At 42.3% G+C, this 23216-nt stretch overlaps 1 protein-coding gene across 1 annotated transcript in view; it reads left to right on the forward strand.

Moving 5' to 3' along the window:
• The window catches only part of TULP1 (TUB like protein 1), a 47445-nt gene extending 33252 nt beyond the window's left edge, over positions 1–14193 (forward strand). The window contains exons 10-14 of the mRNA XM_042464299.1: positions 803–915; positions 3131–3239; positions 4069–4167; positions 6438–6609; positions 14060–14193. Coding sequence (XP_042320233.1) covers positions 803–915; positions 3131–3239; positions 4069–4167; positions 6438–6609; positions 14060–14193 — 627 coding nt within the window. The remainder of the gene's footprint in view (positions 1–802; positions 916–3130; positions 3240–4068; positions 4168–6437; positions 6610–14059) is intronic.
• Positions 14194–23216: the final 9023 nt, after the last annotated feature.

The following is a 23216-nucleotide window of genomic DNA, read 5'->3' on the forward strand; positions in this document are numbered from 1 at the left end:
CCTATGGCCCAAGAATGGGGGAAGTGCCTCTCCTACCTTTTCAGAGTGAGGTCTTCCCTGCACCACTGTGAGCCACTAGGGCTTTCAGGACCAGTTCTTGCATTGCATGTCTGGAAATTACAGATCTGGCTTGCTTCTGTTTTGTTTTTTTCCTCACTGTCCTCAAAATTAACTCAGAGCAGAGACGGGAGGGAGGTAACCATTTCTAGTTGTTAAGGTAACCTCCCTCCTGAACAGTCTGTTCCTGGGGCGGGGTGGGGAGAGATAAATGATGTGCAGATATCACAAATGCTTTCTTGGCCCATCCCAGATCCCACTGAAACACATTATCAAAATGTTAAAAACATACCCCAAACTCAACATTTCACAGAACATTTAAAGGACCCTTATATAATACCTTGGCATTTTTTTTTAATCTCATGGGTTTATCCACTGCAACCCTTGTGAATTAATTGATTCAATCAGTCATTTGAATACCAGCATTGTTAACTGATTTAGCATTGTCCCACAGATCTCAGTGAGAATGGCTGAAAACTGGACCAACCTCTACTTGCATAAATTTTGCTAGAGTGTTCAAAGGGATCTTGTAGCGCATTTAGACTAATTGAGCAAAAGATGTTGTAGCATAAGCTTTTGTATACTTGGTCTACTTCCTCAAATGTGTTGTAGACTGCTGATTTAACAACCATTTTCATTTGTTTTTACAGAGATTAAAATTTTTCATTTTCAAAACAAATACTGTACTGGATAAAATACTGTAGTGACAGCAATATCTGAAGCCATTTCCTCTGCTCTATGATAGGTCTTCCTGCTGGCTGGAAGAAAGCGCAAGAAGAGCAAGACCTCTAATTACCTGATTTCCATTGATCCCACTGACTTGTCTCGAGATGGAGAGAACTTCATTGGAAAGTTGAGGTGAGAGCTTCATTTGATTTACATCACTAATTCAGATATGGGTAGGGACAGCTGACCAGGACAGCATCAGCTGCTGGAATCACAAAATGATTTCATCTATATATGTCTCCCTCCTTTTCTCTGTGGCATGCATAGTCCATCTAGTCCTGTGTAGGTAAAAGGTAAAGGTATTCCCCATTGACAAAGTTGTCAAGTCGTGTCTGACCAAAGGGGTGATGCTCATCTCCGCTACTAAGCCGAAGAGCCAGCAGTCAGAGACTACTATGTGATCATGTGGCCAGCATGATTGCACAGAATGCTGTTTACCTTCCCACCAAAGTGGTACCTATTTATCTACTTGCATTTGGATGCTTTCAAACTGCTAGGTTGGCAGAAGCTGGGACTAATGACAGAAGCTCACCCCATCATGTGGCACCTGGGCCCCGAACTGCCAACATGCTGATCTTGCAATCAACAGAGTCAGCATCTTAACTACTTGATCCAACGCATACCTGTGTAGATGTCAGGAATTTTATCTGAGTAGAATCAGAATATTGGAAGCTGCTTTATAGTGAATCAGACCTTTGGTCTACTAGCTGGAACTTCTTGAAGCCTTCAAGCGGCCTGTTGTGGCGACCCCATGAGTTTCAAATGGTTTTCCTAGACAAGTAATACTCAGAGATGATTTTGCTAGTTATTTTCTCTGAAATATAGCCTACAGCACCTGGTATTTGTTGGTGGTCTCCCAACTAAACAGACTGTCCCTGTTTAGCTTCCAAGGCAGATGGGGTCTGGTGCCTTTTAAGAATTTATTATGCAAAGGGACCTTGTAGCAACTTTGAGACTAAGGCCCGATACAGATGGGCAAAATAGGGCATGGCAGCGGGATACTAGGGTTAGGGAGTGCGCACCATCCGCATGCTCCCTAACCCTAGTCTGTGGCGGCGGCGGCATGTGGCAGCCTAACTATCCACACAGGGGCTACCATGACGCCAACACTAAGCACCTAAACGTGGTGCACAGGAAGTGACATCATGATGGTGCCACTTCCTGGTTGCAGCGCCACAACAAAGGTGTTGCTCTAGGCTGCCCCTTTTTGTTGCAGTGCCACAAGCTTCATTCCTGCGCGGGAACCAGACAGCTGCGGGAACGAAGCCATGGGAGAAAGGGGCCAGCAGGCCCCTTTCTCCCATGGCTATGCCTGTCATGGTGTCCTGGGGCATAAAGCCCCAAAGACACCCCTTTTCAGGACCACAGAGAAGCAGCATTTTGCCGCTTCTCCATGGTCCCCAAAAGCTCTGGATTGGGGCCTCTGGGCTGCCGGTGGGGCTGCCCTGCCCCCAACCCAGTGAGAAAAGGGGTGGGTGCAGGCTGCCCCAAAGGGGCAGTCTGTACCACGCCCGTCTGAAAAAAAAAAAGAATCTGGTAGCATGAGCTTTTGTAGACTTTAGCCTACTTCCTCAGAAGCATGAGGTGGCATATTAGCCCACCTTAATATGTGGCCCCTTCTTTTCCCTGCATACAGAATCTAGGACATCTTGCCCCAACAAAAGTCCTTTCCCTCACCACTAGCTCACCAGACACAGTCTCTTAACCGTTATCAGATCTGGTATGGATTTTGTCCCTGGAGGCAGGTAACAAAGAAGTGGCTTGGCTGGTTCTAGCCAAGGGAGGGGAGAGGCATGTTGCAATCTCACTTGGGTGTTTGTAAATAATCCAAATGCCCTGACTGACCTTTCTGTACCTCCTTATCCAACCCATTTTCATATATTCCTTCCCTCCCCTTAAAACCTACTCACATATGGTTGCTACTATGAAACATTTTACCATGGGGTGTAACACAAGGTAACTCAAAGGAACAATGGTAGTTCTTAAAATAGAAAAGTGGTAATGGTCTAGGGGTATCTCTCAGGAGTAGCCCCCACGCCATTTGAATTCTGCCACCTCTAAATAAAATGTTCTTTCAGTCCCAAAATTGCTCACTTAGAAATACAGTTTAGGTATTTAAAGAAAAGGAGTAAGAATGCAAACACAGCAAATGAAAGAGCTCTAGGTGTGAATAATTTTCAGTCTGCCTCTCTCTGCAATGCTAGGAAATTGCAGACTGAAGAAAATATCATTTTAGGGAGCAAAATTCTTATTTTGGGAAGCAAAGCCCTAACCCCCTCTCTTCCCAATAGCTACACCCATCCCAGTGCCCTTATCCCATGAGCCTGATTTATATCTTCCCATATAGGTCCAATTTGATGGGCACTCGGTTTTCAATATTTGACAATGGTGTAAACCCTGACAGGGCTAATGCAGATTGGTCAAATGTGCGCCAGGAGCTTGCAGCTGTCATTTATGTAAGTACCCACTCTCCTCTGTGTGTGTGTTGTGTCCTTTCCCCTGCTGTACGGTGGCAGCTGCTTACAGCAGCCAGCACATGTCAGGATTTTGTTCTTGTGGGCCTTGTACCAAGGGAATTTTGAGAACTTTCCACTGACTGCAAAAACTGTTCTTGAGTGAACAGAACCATAGGCTTATCCAAGCAGTCAATCAAAATGTGACTCAATGCAAAAGAAATATGCAGCACCTACTCCACATGTAGTGGGTGACCAGGGCTTGTCCAAAAATGAGGTGGATTTATGCTTTTTAAAATTTTCCTCACACATGTAGAGAGTGTTGTAGAGATGAATGTACAAAATGTTTCTGTAGTCTGAAGCAAAACATGTTTTATGTTGACCAGATCCCAGTGAAGCCTATATGATTCTTTCTCAATGGCAAAATGGGATTTTAATCCAATCAGATTTTAATCCAATCAAGTATATTGTTTTGCTTATTTAGTTTGCATTTCATGTGCTCTAGGAAAGAGCCTGGAAGTTCTAGCAACATCCTCAGTGGACAGGGATAATGGGTGCTACAGTCCAACAAGATCTGGAGAATGACATATTTCTCATCTCTCCTTTAACATGCTAACCCCTTCTCAAGTTGCAACATTATTTTTTTATATTGTACTGAGATCACAACTGCTGTACCACAGGTGTAGCACGGGTTTGTGGCTGAAAGAATAGCTATTTGAAGCTATTGAGAAACAGTTTGTTTTGGAAATGTAATTGAACGAGTTGTGTTTTATGAGACAGAAGACAGAAAGTATAAGACTCGGTTATGAGACTTCTGGGGTTTCTGTTTCAGGAGACAAATGTATTAGGGTTCAAGGGACCTCGAAAAATGACAGTGGTCATCCCTGGAATGAATTCGGACAATGAGAGGGTGCCAATCCGCCCCCGAAATGTAAGTTGTCAATAGAATCTTCAAACAAGATAAAATCAAGTCAGAGTAATCCCTCTGTTTGTGGTTTTTTGTTTGTTTGGTCGTTTATTCATATAAATACTTACATGCAGTACTATATCTGAAGATGTTAAGGAGGCTTACAATAAAATAAATTTAAAACAATGAATAATACTTAAAAGCACTTAAAATTGTACCAATCAGAGCACATGCACAACCAATTAGTTTCCGGGCAAGGTACAAAGTAATGGTTGTTACCTTTAAAGCGCACATGGTTACCTATGAGATCACCTTCTCCTGTCTAATCTGCCCTGTACTTTCAGGTCTTCAAGGGGACATTTACTTCAGTCATCCAAGGCTAGGCTGGTAACTGTTAATCAGACTTTTTCTTCAGCACCCCCAAATTGTGGAATGACCTACTGGAAGAGATTTGACAACTGGATATGCTGTCTTCATGTAAAACAGCATTAAAGACCAATGTCTTCCAGCAGGCCTAACTAGATGGTTTTTAAATTATGAATTATTTTTAATATGTACGTATTTTAAGTGATGTTAATGCTCTTTCAACCAATTGTGTATTTTTAACTGGTGGTCATATTTTTAACTGTATTATGTGTCTATTTGTTACTGTATTTTAATCTTTTATTTGAATGTTATCACCAGCACCTTGAATTCAGACAAGAAGTTTATTGGCAGCCACTGCAATTACTTCAGAACTGATTTTACAGAGTTTTCAAACTGTGTTCTGGTCAGCACTCTAGTTGCTGTACAAGCTGCAGTTTCTTTGTCATCTTCCAGGGCCGCTACACATACAGTGCATTGCAGTAGTCTAATTGGGACATTACCAGTGCATTGACTACTGTGGCTAAATTATCCCCATCCAGAAAAGGCCATAGCTGGCAGACCTGTTGAAGCTGAGTCTTAGCATTTCAAGCTACAGAGTCCATGTGGGCCTCCAGTGAAAACGATAAATTTGGAAGTACTCTCAGGCTATGCACTCAATTCCCAGTTTGTATGAAGGTCTGAATTGCCTTTATGTTAACACTATTGTTATGGTCTTAGTGATAACAGAGAAAAGATGGCAGGGCCACAGGGGAGACATAATCATTTCCTGCCCTCCATCTTCTCTTTCTAGTGACCTTCCACTAGAAAGGACATTTGTAAACAGAGCCCAAGAGAGATGGGGCTGTTTCTAAGGGCCTGACTCTGTAACAGTTTTCCCTATCACAGCCTGCTCCGACTACAAATTCCAATATCCTTATCCATCAATGGTTGTGCTGGCTGGGATATAATAAACATAGGAGAACAGGTCTTTTTCCAAAAGTGCTGTTTTGAGTCCCAGTCTTGAGGGGAAAAGGTGTGATATATATATAAAGTGACTGACTGCTTGATAATTACTGGTAAATGAAAATGAGAAAAGTCAGTGCAAAGCAAAGGTAATGCATTTGGACATGAGGATAGGAGTTCCAATCATATCTGGCCATCTCTCTTTGTCCAGTAAACCTCACAGACTTTCTGAAGGTAAATTAGAATCTTATCCTGAGCCTTATATAAAAAAGTCAAGGAGCAGTGATACATTACTGTAGACAGAGGTGAGTAAGATCTAGGGGCCTGGAATTTCCTGCCCACATGAACCACCAGAAGCTGCACCTTTCCATGACAAAAACTGGGATAAAGCTAAATCAAAAGGGGATGGAAGACGATTTCCAGTTGTTAAAAAGGCTTCCGTGCCTTTTTTCACATGGTGCACTTTGTTTAAAATTAGAATCATATATGCTTCCAAAAGTAGTAGTAGTCATCGTCATCTTCTTCCTCCTCTTCTTCTTCTTCTGGGGTGCAGGGTGCAGATAGACTTTGTAAGCTAAGGCTTGCAGGTTCTTATGTACAATGAATGTGGGTGTTGTCTTGCATGAGCTTCCAAATGTCTTTCTCATGGCCCAAATGAACAAGTGTACACATATTCACCATTTTTGTGACAACCATAAAATCATTACATTTCTCACAATACTAATCTTCTGCTGCACAAGTAAGCAAGAGTAAAATGCTATTCACACTTGAATTATCTGGGAAAATCAGGTCTGGGGGACTGGAGATCTTAGCATACAGTATGTTATGCCTTGAGCTATTGGCAGTGTGTGTGTGTGTGTGTGTGTGTGTGTGCGTGCTAGTGTTATTTCTTGATATGCGGTGGGATGTTACCAAGGGCTTCAGGAGGTAACAAGTAGTACCTTTGGACAATTAGCTCTAGTGCTTTTCTCATTTTTTTTTTCAAGGATAATGATGGCCTGCTTATAAGGTGGCAAAGTAAAATCATGGACAACCTAATTGAACTTCATAACAAAGCCCCAGTGTGGAATGATGAAACCCAGTCGTATGTGCTGAATTTTCATGGCAGAGTCACTCATGCCTCTGTCAAGAACTTCCAGATTGTGCACAGCAATGACCGTAAGTCCCACAGAACCTTTGGTCCATGAAAGTAAAGATCAAACAGGGTTGGTTCAAAAGTTATTGGATCCATACAAAAGCTTCAAAGGGATTGATTGATTGTCAGAACTTAGTAAATGGGGATATGGGTGTATAACAACTACTATAGATCTGATCTACGCATGCTACTTGTGATATAGATTGAATCTGCAGCTGTGTTAAACCAGCTTCCAGGAGAGCTGGATGATGAAGAGGATATTTTAGTGAAACAGTAATGGCTATGATCACACAGGCTGCTAGTTGAATGGCTTGCCACATGAGAGTTGCATCAGTGTGAGGCTGTGTTTTCAAATGGTAACTGTGCCACAGAGGCCATGTGTGACCCAACCCTAATCCAGAGAGTCTTCAAAAGACATATCCCCAGTGTAATTTAGGCCTGATAATTTAATATAATAATAATAATTTATTTATATCCCACCTTTCCCCAAAGGAATCAATTTCTGTGGAATAAGCAACACAGGTGATGATTTTTAAAGCAGAAAAAGAAACCATTAAGGAAGCGAGAAGGATGCTTGCTTCTGTTGGGTTTGTACCCCCAGTTTACAGGCAGCTGGACTATACTGCACTTACTTGCATTTTGAAAACCCTTCCTGAAATATGTTAATCTGTAGAAGGAAACATGCTGGATTTGTTTACAGCCAGACCTGAACCAACATCACACTGCTTATAGGCAGCAAGGCATGTGACAAATGATCCACTAGAGGGTGCATGAGAGTAGGCAGCCTGGAATAAAATTTTGAGTTGTTTGCTAAGTGTCTTGGCTTGCAAAAAATGCAAATTAGGTGTTGTTTTGTTTTGTTTCTTTGTTTGAGACCCTTGTGAACGCTAAAGAAATAACAGTTTCCCCAATAACTTAAACTAGTAATCCAGTTTTAGGTCAGGCTACATCTAAAATGGCCAGTAAAACAAACTTCTTGGAGAAGGTCCTTTCACATTACAGAATTGTAGCACTATTATTTCACTTGAATTACCCTGAAAACAATCTATGGAATCCTGGGATTTCCAATTCAAGGAGAGGCATTTAGAATTCTTAGTCAGAGAACTCTAGTGCCTCATCAAACTACAAACTCCAGGATTCCACAGTGTAAAGCCATGGCAGTTGCAAATGGAATCATAATACATTCAGCCCTCCATATCCATGGATTCTGCATATACGGATTCAACCATTCACAGCATAATAATAACAATAATAATAATTCCAAAAAGCAAAGCTTGATTTTGCCTTTATATAAGGGACACCATTTTACTACACCACTGTACATAATGGGATTTGAGCATCCATGGATTTTGGTTATCCACAGGGTATCCTGGCTGGAACCAAACCCCAGTGAATAGCAAGGGCCCACTCAACTAGGGTTGCCATAATTCTCTACTAAAAACTGGGACAAAATGTAGGACAAAATTTAGACCAAAATATAGGACAATTATAGGATAAAATTTAGCCCCAAATGTAGGACATTTAAGGTCCTTCATTTTTCTTTTTGGAGCCATTGGCAATAATCTTTGAAAACTCCTGGAGAATAGGAGAAGTGCCAGCAGACTGGAGGAAGGCAAATGTTGTCCCCATCTTCAAAAACGGGAAAAAAGAGGATCCCGATAATTACCATCCAGTTAGTCTGACATCAATACCAGGAAAGATTCTAGAGCAGATCATTAAACAGAGTCTTTGAACATCTAGAAGGCAATTCCATAATCACAAAAAGTCAACATGGGTTTCAGAGAAACAAGTCATGCCAGACAAACCTTATCTCTTTCTTTGATAAAATTACCAGCTTGTTAGATGAAGGAAATACTGTGGATATAGTATATCTTGATTTCAGTATGGCCTTTGACAATGTTTCCCATGAGATTCTTGCAAACAAGCTTGTAAAATGTGAGCTAGACAACGTAACTGTTACATAGATTAGTAATTGGTTGACTGACTAAACCCAAAGGGTACTCAACAATGGCTCCTTTTCATCCTGGAGAGAAGTGACCAGTGGGGTCCCACAAGGTTCTGTCATGTGCCCAGTGCTATTCAACATCTTTATCAATGATTTGGATGACAGAATTGGGGGCATACTTATCAAATTTGCAGATGACACCAAATTAGGAGGAATACCTAATACTCCTGAGGACAGGATCAAAATTCAAAATGACCTGAATAGACTAGAAAGCTGGGCCAGAACTAACAAAATGAAATTCAACACGGTGAAATGTAAAGTACTGCACTTAGGACAGAAAAATGAAATGCACAGATATAGGATGGGGTACACCTGGCTGAATGAGAGACCTATACGTGTGAAAGGGATCTAGGAGTCCAAGTAGACCATAAGTTGAACATGAGTCAACAGTGTGATGCAGCAGCTAAAAAGGCCAATGCAATTTTAGGCTGCATCAGTAAAAGTATAGTGTCTAGATCAAGAGAAGTAATAGTGCCAATATATTCTGATTTAGTCAGGCCCCACCTGTCTCCCATGCTATTTAACATTTACATGAAACCGCTGGGAGAGATCATCCAGAGACATGGGGCGCGGGGTTATCAGTACGCTGATGACACCCAAATCATTTTCTCTATGTCTCCGACTAATGCAGTGACTGGGGATGGGGTCTCTTCTCTCGAGGCCTGCCTAGAGTCAGTAATGGGCTGGATGAGGGAAAACCGACTCAAGTTGAATCCAGAGAAAACGGAGGTACTAGTGATAGGTTCCCCTGGTCCAGGAATGGCGGTGGTTCCACCTGTCCTGAACGGGGTCACGCTCCCTGTGAAGGACTCCGTGCGCAGTCTGGGGGTGCTTCTTGACTCGTCGCTTCACCTGACTGCCCAGGTGAATGCAACGGTCAAGAGCACCTGTTATCAGCTTCGGCTTATTCACCAGCTGCGCCCATACCTGGCCCAGAGGGACCTAGAAACTGTTGTACATGCTCTGGTAACCTCGAGATTGGATTTCTGCAATGTACTTTACATGGGGCAACCCTTATACCAAACTCGGAAGCTGCAAATGGTGCAGAATATGGCAGCCCGGCTGGTCACTGGCGTATCCAGGACCAGCCACATAACACCGGTATTGAAAGATCTCCATTGGCTGCCCATCCGCTTCCGGGCTCAATATAAGGCGTTGGTGATTACCTATAAAGCCCTAAATGGCTTGGGTCCAGGATACCTAAAGGACCGCCTCTCCCCGTACATTCCACCTCGCACCCTCAGAATGTCTGGGCAGCAATTACTGAAGGTCCCTGGGGCTAGATTAGCCTCCACCACACGGAGGACATTTTCCACTGCTGCCCCAGCCCTTTGGAATACGCTGCCCACCGAGCTCCGCTCGACTACCACCCTGGCCCAATTCAGGAAGGACCTGAAAACCTTCCTGTTCCAACAGGCATTCCCCGACTAAAAATCCTGTGGGCCTCCCTCCTCTTTCGTGGCCAAGAGGTTGGGCTAATGGGGCATTTTAGCCTGTTTTTTTTATTGTAACTGGATGTTTGATGTGTATGTATTTATTCTGTTTTTAACTACTTGTTGTGAGCCGCCCTGATCTTGGGAAGGAGCGGGGTACAAATAAACACTTTATTATTATTTATTTATTATTTATAATATTGGGCCTAGTTCTGGGCACCACAATTCAAAAAGGACATTGAGAACCTGGAGCATGTCTAAAGGAGGGTAATTAAAATGGTGAGGGGTCTGGAAACCATGTCCTATGAGGAATGGATTAGGAAGCTGGGGATGTTTAGCCTGGAAAAAAGAAGATTAAGAGATGATATGACAGCACTGTTTAAATATTTGAAGGGATGTCATATTGAGGAGGGAGCAAGCTTGTTTTCTGCTGCTCCAGAGAACAGGACCCAGAGCAATGGATGCAAGCTTCAGGAAAAGAGATTCCACTTCAACATTAGGAGGAACTTCCTCACAGTAAGGGCTGTTCGACAGTGGAATACACTCCTTCCTTGGAGTGTAGTGGAGTCTCCTTCCTTGGAGGTCTTCAAACAGAGGCTGGATGGCCATCTGTCAGGTATGCTTTGATTTGGATTTCCTGCATGGCAGGGGGTTGGACTGGATGGCCCTTGTGGTCTCTTCCATCTCTACAATTCTATGATTCTAAGGCAACCCTACACTCAACTATAACTGTGTAGTATAAAAGACTCCCTTTTGATCCCTTCAGCTCAAGAGAATGCTCTGAATTTCTCAATAGGGATTCAAGTTGCCAGAGACATGTGCATAGACTTGTTTGCATAATTAAAATCCATACAGTTTTGTTATGGGGATAACACCAGATTACTTATATAAGGAAAACCAGGATATGCTATGGCTTATTGATCTAGGTTACTCACTCAGCTCATAGGATTCTCTTTCCTCCCAAAGTAACAAATCTACCACTGTTTCCTGACTTGGTACTTTTTGGGTGTGTTGAACTGCATGTTGGTGAAGATGATGGGAGTTGTAGTCCAACATATTTGAAGGCACCAGGTTGGGAAGGGTTTGGTAATTAGTGATCACTAATTCCAGAGTGACAAGGGGATGGACGGAGAACTCTGGCCCTGGCTGAAGTTGTTGAATTATTTCCATCTCTGACCCATTCCCTGAATGTGCAGATCAGAGTCAAAGCTCATTTAAGGACTGTCATACTAGAATAATTGTGAGAGTGAATGAGATATACTTATTTACTACAAGCCCACCTCCAATTTCAATAAAGTAGATTAGATAAAGTGATCAATCACAGGTTGCAGATAGTGCTTTCCAGTAGGATGCCTACTGAATTCATCTGCACATGTAGCTGTTTGTGTAAATGTAATCCCTACTGTTTAGAAATCTGTGTGTCCCTGAGAATCTGAGCCAAAGACTCTTGGCAGTGCTTTTGGTCATTCTATTTGATGCCCAAGGCAGCTGTTCTGATACAAAACAAGGACAAAATATTATACCCCTGGCACCTCCTTCCCTGGACAGTGTTGGGGCTGTGGGCATTCTGTGGAATCCACCTCCTAGCTGCAAACAGAAGCGGCCAAGCAGTATTGACAGAGAGTGTGCCTTGTCTGCTTGTCACCTGTCCAGCCCAATCAGGGGATGTTACTGTCTGGGGTGTAGGATTACAGGACAGAAAGAACCTGCTTGGGGCCCCCAGTTATTTTTACAAATTTCTTCTTACCCTCACTGGTAACAAAGGGAGTCATGACTGAAGGCAGTGAGTCAGAGAGACCTCCAAAATACCACAAATGTCTTATTTAGGAATTTCTGGTGAGGGGGCAGCTCTCTTTGGAGAAGCAGCATGTATTGGTTCTTGTATGCTCCTCACCCAGCTGGAAAAAGAAATGTACTCACTTAGTCACTCTGTTGAAGAAACATCCGTGCGTTGCCCAGCAGGTGGCCAGTCAACTCTTGAACTCTGCTGTGTGCTTCCTCCCTTCTGTCCCATCACACACTCTTCTCCTTAGCATTGAGCAGAGGCATTCTCAGCAATATGTTCAGGGCATTTGTGATAGAAAAAGGGATAGAGCAGTGGTAGGCAACCTTTTTGAGCCAGGGGCCGGGTTGCTGTCCCTCAGACAACTGGGGGGGCCGAAGCCAAAAAATAAATAATTAAATAATGTTTTTAAAAATTAATTAAATAAATAAACCGGGACAAATGTAGGACAAAATTTTCAAATGGAGGAGACATTTTTTTAAAAATGGAGGACATGCAAAAAAATTTGCTGATTTTTAAAAAATGTTAATATAAATGCATGTTTCGGAGGCTTCTATAAACAATTGCCCCCCTTGCCCGCCGCTTGCCCCCCTTGCCTGCCGCTTGCCCCCCCTTGCCCACCTCCTCCTGATAGGCCAAAGGCTCCGACGGCAATCGGCGGCAAGACTGGGCTGGGGCCGGTCCCAAGGCCTTGCCGGGCCGCATCTGGCCTGCGGGCCGCAGGTTGCCTACCCCTGGGATAGAGTCTGTACAGAAAGATCTATTTCCAGCAGACTTTGACAGGAAAGCCATCCCTGAGAATGATCATATCTCAGCAGTATCCAGGCTCCATTTATATGTGTAGAACAAGGTTGGCCAACATCAGTGCATCCAAGAATGGGTAATTCTCTGTGAGTAGAGCCATACAGTGTGCTGAAATTTCCAGCAAAAAAGAAAATCAAAACCTGGATGTGACCAGTGGTCTACTTGTATTTAAAACCAGTGTAGGAGGGCACAGAATCCTATTTAAAAGGTGAATTGTTGCTCCTGGAGGCTTATGGCAAGATTATTCACCTTTTGCTTAGCCAGAAAAAGGGTGATCCTGGGGAATCCAGCAGGAGGCATGGGGTGAAAAAATACCTGTGGAGACTACATGCCTATCCCTGGACGACAATGTGACAATAATAATATTATTTGAATTGAGCTTTGTGACCAAGACTGAAATACAGTAGGGGATGGTGATGTGGCTTAAGGATAGTTCCTTTCAGCTTTTCTGTGAATAAGTGATGGATGTGGGGAGTATGTAACACCATATCAAAAAGTGTTTTGACATCTTTAAGATCCAAAAGATTAAATCTAATTTTAGTTCCAACAACAGAAGGCCCATTAACACACCCCCCCCACACACACACAATGATATTTATATAAGTGGCAATTAATACATTTCCTTCAGTTCAGTACATTTACTTTGTTGTTGGGTGTCTTCAAGTCATTTCTGACTTATGGGACTCTAAGGCAAACCAATCATGAGGGGTTTCTCTGCGAGTTTTGTTCAGATTGCCATCCCCTGAGGCTGAAAGTGCTCAAGGTCACCCAGTGGGTTTCCATGGCTGAGCAAGGATTTGAACCCTGGTCTTCAGTCATAGTCCAGCTCTCAAACCACTATGCCCTTGGATTTAGCCTTAACAGATTTGTGATAGCATGAATCTTTGAGAATTACAGTCCAGTTCCTCAGATATACTAACATCAGCATGTCCATGTGTCTAAGGAAGTAGGTTGTAAGCCCCAGGAACTCATGCTGAAACAAATCTGTGAGTCTTAAAGATGTCACAGGACTTTACTATTCTACTGGAGCAGACCAAAATGGCTTGAAAAATAAACAGCACCAATATTTGGGCTCATGCTCATCTACAACTAATCTGTGCTATAAGTAGGAATATTTGCAAAATCCACAGAGGGACTATGCAGTCTATACCTAAATCAGCTTACAAACATCTTATGCCACATCATTCCTCAGTGGTGCTGCTAATGATAGCATGTTCACTCATTCCATAGTGATTAGTACTAACACACTAAATCAAGAGCATGGCAAAGTTGCTGTGCAGAAGCCCTCTTTAGTGCATTGCTGGCACCTTCTGAGCTTTTATCAACCATTGATTAATTCTGTCATACCAGGCATAGAAAACCAAAAAGTGCCCCTACCTTTATTATGATAATTATTTAGCACAGTAGCAACTTCTGAAGTGATGATACTTTACCTTTTTTTCCTGCAGCTGACTACATCGTCTTGCAATTCGGTCGTGTAGCTGATGATGCTTTTACCATGGATTACAACTACCCACTTTGTGCTGTGCAAGCCTTTGCCATTGCCCTGTCTAGCTTTGATGGAAAACTGGCCTGTGAATAGGACAACTCAGATTTTGTTGTACTGAATTTGGGCCAGCAAGGCAAACTCCTTTCTTTCCCAACTGGCCATGGCAGAAAATATTTTTCTTCACAAAAAAGTCAATGGATATTATTTGAACAGGAATAACAGTTCAGTTGGTAATGCTATATATTGCCAATGCACAACTGAAGAAAAAACATTGCTGAATTAGCGCAACAAATGTGCTATTTACAGAGTATGCTTAGCAAGTCAACATCATATGTACAAACGTGCCCTTGGCATTTTCGTTGTGGAAGAAACAATACTCAAATCTAGCAAAAACATGCTTTAAAATGTTTTGGACAATAACTCTAAGAAATATTTTTGGTATTCTCTGTTAATATACTCACTTTCAGAGGATCTGGAACCACCTAACCAAGTTGGGCTATCAAATAGTCACTTCCTGTATATACATACCTAATGATCAAGACTAGCTGTGTTCCTGAACCATCTGAATAACATCCACCCCAATATCCAATTCACTATGGAAAAAGAAAAGGAAGGAACACTGCCATTCTTGGATGTCCTAGTCATCTGCAAACCGAACCAACATTTGGGTCACACAGTATACAGAAAACCCACACATACAGACCAATACCTGCACAAGAACTCCAACCATCACCCAGGACAAAAAAGAAGCACAATCAAAACACTGGTAGACCGAGCAAAATGCATCTGTGAACCCCACCTCTTGGAAGATGAACTGAAGCACCTGGACCGGGCTCTATAGGCCAGTGGTTATTCCAGCTCAGACATCAGGAGTGCTGCCAGGCCCAGGAAAACCCAGAGAAGTGAAGACAAGCAGCTACCCAAAGGGAAGGTATTTCTACCATACATCAAAGGAGTCACAGACAGAATAGGGAAAGTGGTGAGGAAGCACAACCTGCAAATGGTTTACAAACCGACGACGGAGAAAATCCAGCAAATGCTTCGCTCAGCCAAAGACCAGAGAGACTCTCTCACAGCCGCAGGAGTTTACCGCATACCATGCAGCTGCGGAAAAGTCTACATAGGGACCACCAGAATCAAGGAACACGAGAGTCACTGCAGACTGGGCCAGCCAGAAAAATCCTGAGCAGCAGAACATGTTATAAACCATCCTGGGCATAAAATATTGTTTGAAAACACTGAAATTCTGGACCATGCCAACCACTACCATGTCAGGATGCAGAGGGAAGTCATTGAAATCCACAAACACCTGGACAATTTCAACAGGAAAGAGGAATCCCTTAAAGTAAACAAGGTTTGGCTATCAGTCCTGAAAGATAACAAAATAAAGACTCAACAAATGCAAATGAAAAATCTCCCAGGGTCATGGGTTTCCCAGCAGACAAGGAGCACTAATCAAGCAGACATTAATCCTCTTGTGCAGACCCTCACACCCTGAGGACTGCCTTTAGCAACCAACAATACACATGCAAATCACTCCTGCCTTTGCAGATCACACAATATATATAGCCAAGTCCTTTCCGGGCAAACATTCTCTGAAGATGCCAGCCACAGATGCTGGCGAAAGGTCAGGAAGAAATTCTTCTAGAACATGGCCACATAGCCCGAAAAACCCACAAAAAACTACGGATGCCGGCCATGAAAGCCTTCGACTTCACATCAAGACTAGCTGTTGTTTTGAACCCAGGAACATTTCCTTTCTTTTCTATTATTTGCAGGGTGGGTAGGTTGTTTTGTTTTTGTTTGTAATCTATAATTTACATGAGAAAAGAAAGCTTTTTTTCTGTACTGATAATGATAAATAAAAGAACAATTTGTGGGATAAATTGCAGTTTCTTGTTTTAAAAATCATGGCCAGCTCTTCTTCTTGTTGTATGCCTTCAAGTTATTTACAATTGCTGGTGACCCTAAGGGTGATCCTGGCTACTCTGTTTTATTTTATCTTATTTTTATGCTGCCTTTCTCCCAGGGTGGGAACCAAGGCAGCTCACAAAAGTAAATCTTCAGTGTAATTTTAAAAACAATTAAAATAGTTACAATTAAAACAATACAAAATAATTTTAAAACACAGTGTACAAAAGTTAAGAAATAAATAAAATACACACCCACAATAATAATAAAAAGTCTTCCTGGCACATATTAAAAGCCTGCTGGAACCTATCATGGAGTTTTCATGGTAAAATTTGTTCAGAGGGAGTTTGCCTTTGATTGAGAGAATGTAACCAAAGTCACCCAGTGGGTTTCATGACCAAGCAGGGATTTGAACCCTGGTCTACAGAGTCATAACTCAGCCTATCATTAAATTGGTGATGATGGAGGCTTTCAAAAGCCTAACTATGGTGTTGGATGGGGCTTTTTGTAGCCCCATGCAATTAGGCTTTTAAAAGCCTCTGTCAGCATCAATGGAAATTTTCTTAAAGCTGCACTGTGATATGAGAGTCAGGAGATTAGGCCAGTGTGAGACTAGCAGGCCAAATGGAAACTTTGGCGGGCTTTGAGGCGGTCTGCCGCCGCCGCCACTTGCTCCGTGCGGGAACTGTAGCTGCCACACCGCGCGGCTCCCGCGTGGAGCAAAAAAGGAGCTCCAAAATGGAGCTCCTTCTTGCGGCGCCTCTATGACGTCGCGAGGCGCTGCTGGCGCATTCGCGACGTCATAGGCGCCGCGACACGTTCGGACGCTATGTGTCCAATACGTAAAGATGGCGCCGGCCGTGTGGAACGGCCGGCACCATATTGTACGGACAGAGTCTGTATTAGACCCAGGGGCGTCTAGAAGAGACGCCCCTTTTTTAAAATGGGACGTCCTGCGGACGTCCCAAGTGCCGGTCTGTAACCGGCCATTGTGCCAAATCTGGCCTCATATCATGCACTTAACAAGTCTTCTAAAGCAGTGGTCCCCAAACCTTTTCAAGCTAGTGCCTCCTTTGCTCTTGGGCAACAACCCTAGCACTCTCCCTCAGTACATATTTTTTGATGTTAGGTCAACTGTTCTACTGCAAATTCAAAACAACCTGTCCCAGTCACTGCTCCCTTTGCACCTGGTCACCTTAGTAGCAGCAACTGAGCAATTGGCTTAGCAGCGACTGAGAAGCTCCTTGCTTGTGCTGGCCTTGTAGCAAAGGCTGGTGCAGGCAAGAGGCTTCTTGGTTGCTGTTGAACTGGCTGCTCAGTCGCTGCTCCCTTTGCACCCTGTCATCCTGGGAGAAGCAACTGAGAAGCCTCTCACCCATGCCAGCCTTGCAGCAAAGGCCAGTATGGAAAAGAGGTTGCTTCTCAGGCAGCTGCTCAGCTGTTGCTCCCAGGGTGACCAGGTGTAAGGGGGAAACTTCTCCCCAGAGAAGAGGGACTCTCAGTCCTTCATCAGGACATAGAAAGGTGCAGCTGGTGTATGTGTATGGGGTTTACAGAAACCACATGCTGTGGACTGGAAACTGGTGTGAACTGGGAAAGGGAGAGATTTTAACTATAGGAGTTGCTCTAAGACAAAAGATTCTTTCCATGAATCAGGCACAGATAGTCCTTCCCCAGAGACATGTCTTCCCCACACAGCTTCAAGTGTCTACCCTCTAAATTGTTTCTTCTCACAGTCTGTCTGATGAAAGAAAGCAGGAGCAGCAGTGCAACTCCAACCTGCAAGCAATTCCCAGCAAAGCTCACAAAGCTTAAGCAAGATCCTACATTTGAAAGCTCTTTTTGCTGCCACTTCTCCCCCACCACCATGTGCCCCACTTGCTCCACTTTGTCCCAAAATGATGCTGCTCCAAGCCACAGAAGTGATGCCCTGTGCCCAAGCCCCTCAAGAGGTTCCCAGTTGCCACTACTAGTGAAAAACATGGCTAACGGAGTGAGCTCACATGGACAGGGAAAGAGCAGAGACACCACCACACAAAATGATCAGCAAGGCAATGCAGTAGTTTTTTGGGGATCCTTAAAAGAAATTTCATGCAATCCTCACCTCTACTATGGTCCTAAAAGCTACTAGTTCTCCTTGTCTTTCCTGTATACCCATACTTTGAGTGAATGCCCCCCTTCTGCCCCCCGCTTTCCTTTACCCCCCTGACCTTTCTACCACCACCCTTTGGGGGGGGCGTACCACCCACTTTGGGAATGACTTCATCTAGTTGGTTATAATTGCATTAATTGCATCTTATGGGGTCTAATCATTTTAAAGATAGTTTGAGATATGGCATCTGGATGGTGTATTTTAAACAGTGACAGCTATCAGCAAAGGGACATATAAAGACACCTCTAGAATATATTATTATGCACACTGTAATTCTTTGATCATTGAAAAGTTGCAGGGAAGCAGGGTTTCCCCAGGTTTGGAATGAGGTCAATGGTCAATGGAGGCTTATAGAAACGAGAGTTAAACTAGAGAAAACCAGGAAATGTTGTGATAAACATCAGGCATTTCCTGGTTTTCTCTAGTTTAACTCTTGTTTAAATCCCGATTGCCCCCTAGTGTGATAAAGCAGTATATCATGATGCCCCTGCACAGAAATTCAGCTTTATCTCTGCCCTTGGTCACTTTTCATCCCAGACATGCTGCCTCCTCTAAAATGGCTCTCCTTTCCAGAACAATTTCTGCTTATTTTCTTATCATTCAAAAGATGATGGTCCAACAGTTTAATCTCTTTGGCAACTTATCAACTTAGTTTATGTAATGAAAGAATGTGTCTGCCCAGATGATGCACCTAGGCCATAGTCATCTAGCAGGTTTCAACCTCACCTACTTTCTTGCAGTCATGAACCACCAAATGGGACCAAAGAGATCATTCAGCTCCAACACCCAATCTTACAAGAATATTCTACTCTGGACACTCACCACTTACTGGAGAACATTTCAACGTACAGAACATTTCAGAAACTCACCTGTGGGATTTGTAGTATACCTAAGAAGAGGAGTGATTCAGCTGATAAAGAGCCTAGCCAATCTATAGGACAAAACAGTTACCAAGTAGAATTTCTTGTAAATATTCTATATTCTCAGTATTATTTCCCTGTGTTATTACTCCAGAGTTTGCTCATCTGCCCTGATAAAATATTCAGTCTCATCTCTTCTGTTGATTTCAATATTATATTGTTATTTTCACCAAGTTCAGCCATGCTGAAGATATTTTCTGCTAAAGATAATACTACTGATGCAAATGGGATAGAACAAAATATAAGCCCTGTATTCCAGGAGCTTGAAGTCCTAATGTGGTTGTGGGGGAAGAGAGCAGAATTCAAGGATAACAAAGGAGGAATGCTAGAAAATGATGCTAAGGATACTTTAGCTTAGTTTCAGTTACACATTCAGAAGTGATTCCCTTGTGCTTTTAAAGAATGTGTGGTTATAGAAGCAAATAGATAGCACAATGTCCCCTTTCCTGTTGGCAATACCCCAACTTTTATTCACTGACCAGTGACCATGGTACCTAGTGGATTCTGGGGAATTCTGGCAGCTACCCAAGAAAGTAACTGTTCCAAGCTCTGTCTGAGACAGCTGGGTCCTCCTTCATTACCTATCCTTCTGTAGTATGAACCACCATTAGCATGGCCACATACTAAGCAGTACTAGAGTGAGCCATTTCCTAACTGAAGGAGAAGGTCATCAAAGGAAGAAAACATTTGTGATGGCCAAAGTGTTGCAGGAAGTATTTGGTGACAATGACTCAAAAGGTGTGGTGCTCTTCTTTGTGAGTCATGGTGCAACACTTTGCAAGAGTATCGACGAGGGGTAGGATGATCCATTTTCAGAAGACACTACGAGGACACTTGTCCTCCTGTGGGTTAATGTGGTGGTTTTATGTAGGCGTACTTAAAGTTGGTTAGGATGTGGATGTTGTTTAAGTAACTAAAACTCTTTCGACTTCTGGGTTTCAATTGGACAGGGCTTGAGTCTACTCCTCCCATCCTAATGCCTCTGTGTGTTGTTGCTGTGAGATGTTAAATGCCTCCATAGTCATGATGAATCATACATGTAGGTGTGGAATGGAGGCCGGAAGGTGTTTTGTACATGTGAGCTGTAATTAATTGTTATTGTTTTCCTTATTAATTGTCTAAAGGAAGACACCTAACCAGAAGTCCTGAAGGCTTCTCTCCCTCTCTCACACCATGTTCTTTAATAAGAAACCAATGAGGTAATAATTTAGAATGTCTATGCCATAAAATGTGATACTTTTTTCTGATGGAAAACCAGACAATATTTTATTTACTTTTAAAGAAACATCCATTATACCCCAAAGTTTTATCACAGTGTATGATGAAATATTATGGCTAAAACAGAACTTGGTAAAAAATTATTTGTTAAAAAACCAACAACCTAGAACTCCCAGAACTTTCCTAGCCCACATGGTTGCAATACAAACTTTCCAAACTCTGAGCTAAATTTCATTTGCTTTGGGTATTTTTTTCCCTTCTGTACATACATGAAGAGATCAGAAATGCATGAACACTCTTCTGAATCCATCTCAGTTTTTACCCTTTCAATTATCTCAAACACTGAGGGTTCATCACAGGAGGGGAAGGTAGTCATTACTCTCTCCTACATTTTCTAATCCCATTTTTGTTAATCATAAGTCAAAACAGTCTTCAAAGTAACAGAACAGCTGGTAAAGAACACTCTGTGTTAGAAAGACCACTTGGGTCTCTATTTATTATGCTACCAAGCTGGGATCCCGTTTTCTTAAGGGGAGTGTAACACTATTCAGAAAGGGTTGCACATACATGAGAACCAATAGCACCTCCTATCATATCAGGATTCAGTTCACTGCCTTTCAGCCAGACTGCTTCTGCAGCCTCACCTGTCTCTGACGACAAGGAGAGATACAGTCTCATCCATGGATTCCAAAAAGCAAACCTTGATATTGCCATTTTGTCTAAGGGACACCATTGTACTATGCCATTTTATTTAATAGGATTTGAGCAACAACAGATTTTGATATCCACAGGCGGTCTTAGAATCAAACACCAAGGGATAACAAGGGACCACTTTATAACAGAAGCAGCTGACCAAAGATCTAATTCCTTGGATGATTTTAACCATTGGTTTCATATAGATGTTGACAAGCACAGAAATGGTATTTTATATTTCTGTGCTTGTCAACATCTATATGGTGTTTGACTATGGCATGCAGCAACTAGACCTCAAACCATCACACTCCATGGTTGTCAAGGGAGGGAGAAAAGGGAGAGAGAGAGAAATGGTGACCAGGAAGCAAGTAGACACATGTGCAGTCATTCAGCAAGGTGGCTCAACTATTGCTTGGAAAGTTGACCACGTAAGGTAGAAACTAGTCTTAGCAGCTATAGCCTGTGTATGTTAGTGTATAGTGTGTGTGTGTGTGTGTGTGTGTGTGTACTGTTATTTTTTGTATATTCAGTGTTACTTATTCACCCTTCCCATGTACTCTGGCCACATGCACTGCTGGAACACGGATGGTAACAGGTTCAGAATCTGACCAAGGCAATGAAGACTAAAACTTGGAAAGTGTTTTATATGTATATAATAATGCATTCCTATTGTTCAATATAGTGATTTGGAAACAATGGCTGACCTTCCACATTGGGAGATGGATATGTATCACATATCTATGCCTTGAGATGGTACACACACACCCCATCCACTTCATATGTAACACTTTATAAGCCCCCCCAACACAACTATTTCCATATTGCCAGAGATCAAGGGGATGAGCAGCAATGCAACCAGCTATTTTCCTATATAGGAAATATATAGGGAATATATATGGCTATAAAGGCATCTGCAGAGACCTCCAGGAATCCTCAGGAGATCCCTACAGATTATATCCTTCCTGTAGATGGCCACAGGAAAACAGCTAGGCATGTCCTCACAGATCCTCTTATTGTTAACATGGAAATTGCTGCGCTGGAGTTGGGCATCTATACTTCTTACAAGGTGGGTTTGGAAGGGATTTGGTCATTAAGTGTTAGAACAGAATTCTAGCCTCCACAACAACTAAAAAAAGGGAGTTGCAGTGGTGTGCATTTGACTTATGCAGTCGTAATTTACCAGCAGGTTAAGGGACTCTTGGAATTGTAGATCTGCAAGGTCTGACATCAAACACAAGTTAGTATCATTTATTGTCTTTGGACCAAAAGTGTTGTGATCTCTGTTGCAATCCAACAAAGCAACAGTAGACTCTCCACAGTACCATGTAAGCTCCACAAACTTTGAAAAGTTGTTTCCATACAGCATCATCTTAATCGAAAAGGTATGAGTAGGCAGTGATCAAATGAAATTCTCAGCTCCGTCAACTTTTTCTCAATCCTGTGCTTTCTTTCATCTCCATAACATTAATATGTCTATTAATTTGGAGAAAAAAATAAATGGAGTCATTTTCATGAAGTCAAATACACATGAAATTTCATCTTTGGATTGCTTTATGCAAGATGAATTTGATACATTTACATCTCTCCAATAGAGAGAGTTGGCGGAATTCCATGTCTATATTCTCAGACGACATAAGCATTTATATTTGTCAATTGTGTGGTATGACCATGGGGCACAAAGCACCAGTTGGTGATGGATATAATGTTGTGCACATGTGATATAATATATGCTCATTGGGGCACACATTTAATAGATGGAATTGATACCTATGCAGGAAATTAATTTGTGTGAAAAAGCCCTTGTGAAAGAAGTTCAAAATAATTTAGATGGGAAAAGTGAATTTTAATTCTGCATTTTGTTATTTGAAAAAGAATCAAAAGACATCTGCTAAAGGTTCAGAAAGTTCTGTTCTGAACCCCAACACTTGAACCTGCTTCTGTGAAGGCAGATGGATGAGGATTTTGAGGTGGTATTTATGAAATGGGAGAAACTGATGATTTGAAGACTTTTTATTAAACCAGCCCACTTTTATTCGAGAATTTGAGCTAATATCTAGGAAATTGGATGAACCCAAGCAACTTAGCCTTTTTAGCCCTGCTTATCCTTCTTGCATCTATGTTTATGAAAAGGCTTTTTTAAACCTAATTAAATGGGCAAACAATTTGATTCATTCATTTATTTATTTGCCTCCTTTACCTCAGTCCTGGGATTTAAAAGTGGT

The sequence above is a fragment of the Sceloporus undulatus genome, chromosome 4, assembly GCF_019175285.1.
Source record: "Sceloporus undulatus isolate JIND9_A2432 ecotype Alabama chromosome 4, SceUnd_v1.1, whole genome shotgun sequence".
Classification (NCBI taxonomy): domain Eukaryota; kingdom Metazoa; phylum Chordata; class Lepidosauria; order Squamata; family Phrynosomatidae; genus Sceloporus; species Sceloporus undulatus.